General features: G+C 32.4%; 1 protein-coding gene across 1 annotated transcript; it reads left to right on the top strand.

Annotated features, from left to right (window-relative positions):
- Positions 1 to 912: 912 nt before the first annotated feature.
- LOC134474712 (uncharacterized) lies at positions 913 to 3,500 on the top strand. Its single transcript, XM_063243234.1, has 2 exons — positions 913 to 1,468; positions 1,965 to 3,500. The coding sequence occupies exons 1-2, from the start codon at positions 956 to 958 to the stop codon at positions 3,498 to 3,500; spliced, it is 2,049 nt and encodes a 682-aa protein (XP_063099304.1). The 5' UTR covers positions 913 to 955.
- Positions 3,501 to 7,349: the final 3,849 nt, after the last annotated feature.

The raw sequence follows: 7,349 nt of genomic DNA, 5'->3' as shown, positions 1-7,349 counted from the left end.
TATGAAAACATTCAAATTTCTTTGGCACCTTTGGCATAACTGCTGTAAAATTCATTCAAAGAGTTTCAAGCGATTTCAACATAGGGACTCTAGAGGATTCATTGATTTTCTGAATGATTTTTTGATCATCTGACACACTCAGCTGTATTTAGCAGCACAACGAATAGCATTCCATTTTAATTATCTATTTGAAAATTTCTCCCTTGTAACTTCCCCATTTATTGTCCACATTCCTTTATCATTATTATTGTTGATAGTATTATTTTTATTTGTGTTGTTATTTTAATCTACCAATGTATGCATGTGCTAAAGACAATATACAGAATGGGAAAGAAAAGCTTCTGGCACTGAATTCACAGACAGAATTCACAAATATAGAATATATGAAGAATTGAAAAACAGGTATTTATGTGTAAGGACAAGTTTTTATAGAAAAGCATGCATAAAAGAGTTTCCTAAAATATAGTTAATAAACTGATTATTCACATATACCTTTCATATGAAACATAATAAATTATGTCCAAATTTGGATATATCACATCCATTTGAGCCCTATTAAGTTTACAAAAGCTATAGCCTATTTTCCATTTACAGTTCTGTTCCTGTAGTGCAGGATGAGTATTCACATATGAAATTTGAAATAACATTTACAGGCATTGAAAATTGAGAACGATTTATTGTTTGGTTTTAAATATTTGTGGAAATGAAATTTGGGGGTATACATCAAATAAACAGAAACTTCAGAGTAGAAGAAAACAGATCCACTCATGCTGGATGCTACACATTAAGTGCTAGGAGACAAGGCATTTGTGATGTCATAGGTATGTAGGGTGATGTCACAGTTAGCATTGTGATTGGCTCAGGTTTAACTCCCAGCCATCTGAAACAGTACTTGAAGCTCCAGTGCTCAAAGCCATGCAGGTGAGAAGAGGCACTGAGGAAATCCTTGTTTGAGATGGCACAGATATCTCCAGGAAATCAAGATGCTACCCCTAAAAATGAACCATCTGGTTCAGAGACTTGCATTGAATCTTTATGGTGTGATCACACATTCATGGAAGACTCACAATTAAGATCTATGGTTGAGGAACAAGCTTTCCAAGTTTTGGCTCAGAGGTACTTTGTAAAAACCCAAAATTATGCATTTCATATCTCAGAACGAGATGAAGATAATGACTTTCTCTCCCTGAATTTTCCCAGTAAGCTATGGAAATTAGTTGAAAGTGAAAAGTTTAAGTCAATTTGGTGGGATGAAGCTGGAACTGCCATAGTCATCAATGAAGAATGTTTTAAAAAAGAAGTTTTGGAAAGGGAGACACCTTGCAGAATATTTGAAACTAATAAGATGAAAAGCATAATTAGACAGCTTAATCTATATGGATTCAGGAGGATGAAAGAATCATTTCAAAGATCAGCTTCTCTTGCTGATTTCTTGGCAGAAGAAAATGGAGCCTCTGTTTTAAACAAGGTATGAAATTTGTTCACCTTCCAAAATGCTGGCAATGTTTATGATTTTATTTTATTTATTATTACCTCATAGGTGGAATTATAGCAATTGAAAAATCTTATGATTATTAATGGTATGTTATATTGTCTTAACTCTTTTATGATATCTTCACATTGACTTGAAATATTAATAAAATAAATATGTACACTCAAGTTGCTTAATGTTAAGTATTCACGTGACTATAAATACACCCTATATTTTCCCTTGAAGATGCTTCATATCTTAATGTGTTTCCAAGGAGGACTCTTTCAGAAAAACTGGGAGCACTCATAGTTTAATTAGTATCATGTCCTTTTCAAAACTGAAATCTGAAATTTAATAGACTACAGTTTATATGCATTATTTGATGAACTTGTATTTTAAAATGCAAAGATGTAATTTCATAGATTAATTTCACACATTGTGGGTTGTTGATTGTTGTAAAATTGAACTAAAACACTTTCTTCTCTGATTTTAGTTGCAGTTCTTTCAGAATTCAAATTTTAAACGAGGATGTCCACAACTTTTACCAAGAATAAAAAGAAGATTCAGAACTAGAAATCGTTTACCAGTATCTCCTGTGTTAGTCCCTCATTTTGATGAGAAGAATCCAACAACAAAAGATAACATGGATATATTCAATTCTAGCTTAGATTCTGAGATTGGTGGAGAAAATGTTTCAAACCCTCCAAACCTAAATATGCATGCAAGAACAAACTATAACATGCATAGCCTAAATTCTAGCTTAGTTTCAGAAATTGGTGGAGAAAACGTTTCAAACTCTCCAAACATAAAAGTGCATGCAAGAACAAACTATAACATGCATAGCCTAAATTCTAGCTTAGTTTCAGAAATTGGTGGAGAAAACGTTTCAAACTCTCCAAACATAAAAGTGCATGCAAGAACAAACTATAACATGCATAGCCTAAATTCTAGCTTAGTTTCTGAAATTGGTGAAGAAAACGTTTCAAACCCTCCAAACCTAAATGTGCATGCAAGAACAAACTATAACATGCATAGCCTAAATTCTAGCTTAGTTTCTGAAATTGGTGAAGAAAATGTTTCAAACCCTCCAAACCTAAATGTGCATGCAAGAACAAACTATAACATGCATAGCCTAAATTCTAGCTTAGTTTCTGAAATTGGTGAAGAAAATGTTTCAAAACCTCCAAACCTAAATGTGCATGCAAGAACAAACTATAACATGCATAGCCTAAATTCTAGCTTAGTTTCTGAAATTGGTGAAGAAAATGTTTCAAACCCTCCAAACCTAAATGTGCATGCAAGAACAAACTATAACATGCATAGCCTAAATTCTAGCTTAGTTTCTGAAATTGGTGAAGAAAATGTTTCAAACCCTCCAAACCTAAATGTGCATGCAAGAACAAACTATAACATGCATAGCCTAAATTCTAGCTTAGTTTCTGAAATTGGTGAAGAAACTGTTTCAAACCCTCCAAACCTAAATGTACATCCAAGAACAAAAGAAAACATGCATAGTCTAAATTCCAGCTTGGTTTCTGAAATTGGTGGAGAAAATCTTTCAAACCCTCCAAACATAAATGTGCCTCTACTGAAGAAGCCTTCCACCAGCAACAGAATTGCTAATGCAACTGATCTACTAAGAAGTGATTCAATTTCACTGTCTTTAGCTTCCATTAGGCCACCAGAACAAACTGTAACACACCAACATACCATTTTACATCAGTATATGCTTTCAAATAACAGTCACACTTCAGCAAGTAGGCCATCTGTCAGCTTTATTGCAACACCTACTTGTCCATATCACAATGTATCTCTTGTTCAGGAGAGTTATGCTCAAGTTATGACACAACCTTTTAGGTGTTTGTACAGTTTTCCTGATTTTATATCCAATGAGTCTACTGTTTATGGTCCATCACCAATGAATAATCCATGGTTCTCATTGCCTATGAACACTGATGCATCTGCTACCCTTCCTGAAAGGCCAGGACATCAGCATTCTTCAGTGTACCACCATCATTTTAATTACTAATCATCTACCAAAGAATTACTAGATTTTACAGGATTACAAAAGCACATAAAATATGTTGAGATACACTATATCTAACAATCTCTTACTTGAACAATAAAATTCCTTTTTAACTGCTGGCTTCATGTTCCTCCTTTAAAAATTTGTCTTTGAAAAGCAGCCTGGATTGCCCTAGTTTCCCTACAACCTTGACATGTATCACTATGTCACTTAAGATCTCCTGTTTTTCTACAGTGAATTCTCATAGCTATGTCTTTTTCTCTCAAACTGCTTTTGTTGTGCCCAGGCATTGAGATATGCTCTATGCCATATCTTTGCAAACTAGTCACTTTTTAAAGATCAACCCTTATTGCTTTTATATACCAATTATTTTTCAAGAATATATCATTTTCTCTTTCTAGAAGACATAGCTATGGGTGATAAAGCTACAATATTTTCATATAATGTAGTATTACTCAATGATTGAAAGTGACTTCTACAGGCAAACAAATGAAACTTGAATTTGAACTCATAAGTTAAATGAAACAGACTCACATGTGTAACTAACATAACTTATGTGAATGTATGTATCATAGACATACATGCATGCACATATACTGATACTATATTAATAATCTCTGTTCATCAAAAATAACTTCTCATGCTACCATAGTTTGATTGTTTGATCATTTCCATCTTGTACATAATTTGTAATATATGCTAATTTGTTGTTTTTTATTTTAAAGACAGTAAAAACAATCAGAATAAAAATCAGAACAGAACACTGCAGACAACCAGCACTACACCAAAAGACAAGAAATCATATCTCTTATTTTCTTTGAAATAGTTGATCATAAATTCACACACAATAATAGCAAACATAATAAGATGTTAAAAATCTTTCTAAAGAATGACAGCTTTACAGGACTTGTAAACCAGATAACAGGAAATGAACTTTGACTATTATAGGACCTCATTTTCTTCAAAAAAAAGTCATTCATATCATCACACATAATAAAATCACATAAAACACAACAGGATAGAACCAAGAACTAAAGCATGGTAGGGTTTCAAAGCAAGATGACAGGAAATTAGCAATGGTAGCTACACTGTCTCACTTTCTTCAAAATAGCTGTTTACACCATCACACATACTAAAGTCAAACAAAACAGAATGAAGTGAATAAACCAAAGGAATGAAAGAATTATAAGACTTCAAAGCAATATAATAGGAAAGCAGATGACCATAACATATCCCATTATATTCAAAATAACTGCCTCTATCCCTACACATAACACAAGTTTGAGGGTATAGGCAACTACTTTGAAGGCAATAAGATTCACTAAGATGCCCATTCTGGTTTGACTATTGTCTCCTTTGGAAGTCCTGTAATGTTTACAATGCCTAAGTTTTATTGGTCTTGTTCTCTACTGTTTTGTCCAACTTTATAATATCTAATGAGATAGACAATTCTTTTTAAGGAAACAAGAGACAATGTTGATAACCTTGTACTCTGTTCTACATCATGTGCTATGTCTATCCCTGGTTTTGACTGACAGCTTTGTTTTGCCATATTTGACTTTATTCTCTCCCCCCCAAAAAAGGTAATGAGAACTAAGGAGTATTAAAATCCAAAATGTGTAAATTTTGTTGTAAAAAAGAGAGGGGAAAAAAAGAGTCCTAACGGATTATAACAGCAAGTGTGTTTAGGGGTGTTAAATAGCTGACTATATTAATGTTTTTGGATCATTGAACACAGCTGTTTGCAGTCTCTCTGTTTGAATGTCCACTTTGTATTCTTTGATACTGTGATTTGAGCAACTATTTCTAAGATGATAATATGTAATCTATTAACATACTGTTTATTTTTTGTTTGTTTTTTTTTTTGTTTTTGTAGTTCTGTATTACGTGTACCCTTACACCGCTTTGTTTTGTTTTGTGTTTTTCTCTTTTTCCTCTTAAATAAAATTTAAAAAAAACAAGACAGAACAAAGCCAAACCTACCAAAAACAATACAAGAGTTCAGAAAAGACAATAAAACATTAACAGTAGTTACCACCTTTCTCTCCAAAATTTTCCCTCTCATATTACGCTTATATGGACTATTTTGCTTTTGGATCCCATTAAATGCTTTTGTTATTTATGTTAAGGTTCATGCATATAAGTTCAAACACTTTAACCTATGAAAATGATTTCCAGTTGGGACCATTTATCTACAGGAGCCTTGAGATCCTTCTATTTATAACTGCGTAGATTTCCACTGCATTAAATTCTATATCATATCCATTCTGTAGTTGATGTGCTTTTATACTTTTATTTTTATGCTGTTCTGTCACTTGGAACAATTTTTTGCTTTCCTTTGATTTTTGGTTTTTGAATTTCCTTTCCAGTTCAATGTATTTCTTGTATACAGTATTTTGACGCATGCTTTTTAATTTTTTTTAAAGAGAAACAAAAGTTAACATATCAAAGCAGATTAGAACAGGACAATGGAAACAACACAGTATTTCATCACAAGACAATCCATAATTAACAGTAACTACAATAACTTCTCATTCTTTGAAATAGTTGAACATAACTTCACATACAATAATATCAAACATAACACAATAGTATAAAACCATTCAAGATAATGAAAGTATTAAAGGTCATTCAGAATCAAATAACCAAAAACAAACAATGGCTACTATATTATCTCATTTGCCATAGAAAATTTGTTTATGCTATCACACATACTAAAATAAAATAAGATACAACATGATAGAACCAATGGAAACAGAACAACAAAAGCAAAGTTGGACTTCAAAGCAAGACAATATTAAATAAGCACTGGCTATTATAATGTCAGGAGAGTTCAGTAAGATTTTTTTCCCAGTTGGTTTTCTTTTCACTATGCTGGACATTTCTTTTGACATGCAGAAACAGTTTAAAAAGATGTGATCCCAGTTATAGATTCTGGGAAGTATTCTCTGTGAGATTTGATTCCCGTTCATGAATTCTCTACCTACAACTATGTCTTCAATATTTTTACCTAATTTCTGTTCCAACAGATTTAGGGTTTCTGTTTTAATATTCCGATCTTTGATCCATTTAGATTTCAGTTCAGTACATGTTTGTAGGCATGGGTTTAGTTTTAGTTTTTGATATATGGATAGCCAGCTTTCCCAGATCTATTGATTAATAAAACTGTTGTTCTTCCAGTCAATGTGTGAACCTATGGTGGTTGTTTGTGTTGTATTGTATCTTCTCATCTATTCTACTGATCATAGGATCTGTTTTTAATTCACTACCATGTTGATTTTTTACAGTACCTTTGTGATATACTCCAAATAAGGGATTGTGATGCCTCCTGACTTGCCTTTGCTGTTTAGAATTGCCTTTGCTATGCTAGGAGGCATCTGGTTCTAGATTAATTTTAGGAGTGACTTCTCTAGATCTATGAAGTATGCTGATAAATTTTCATTGGGATTGAATTGATTTTGTATTTAAGTTATGAGAGAATTGCCATTTTCACAATATTTATTCTTCTATCCATGAACAAGTGATGTCTTTCCCGTTTCTGAAATTCTCTTCAATTTCTTTTTCAGGGTATTATAATTTTGCCTGTATAAATCTTTTACTTCTTTCATGATATTAATTCCTAAAAAATTCATTTTTTGGATACTAGTGTGAAGGATGAGGCTTCTGTTATTTCTCTCAGTGATTTTGTTATTACTGTATAGGAATGCAACTGATTTTTGAGTACTGATTTTGCATACAACTACATTGCTGAATTTATTTGTTATATTTAGGATACTTTCACTGGAGTTTTAAGGGACTTCTATGTAGAGTATCATGTTATCTACAAATAATTGATAATTTAACTTTCCTTTG

The sequence above is a fragment of the Cavia porcellus genome, unplaced genomic scaffold (assembly GCF_034190915.1).
Source record: "Cavia porcellus strain 051 isolate PalLab524CR breed Dunkin Hartley unplaced genomic scaffold, mCavPor4.1 scaffold_36, whole genome shotgun sequence".
Taxonomy (NCBI): domain Eukaryota; kingdom Metazoa; phylum Chordata; class Mammalia; order Rodentia; family Caviidae; genus Cavia; species Cavia porcellus.
This window is presented reverse-complemented; position numbering and strand designations above follow the sequence as displayed.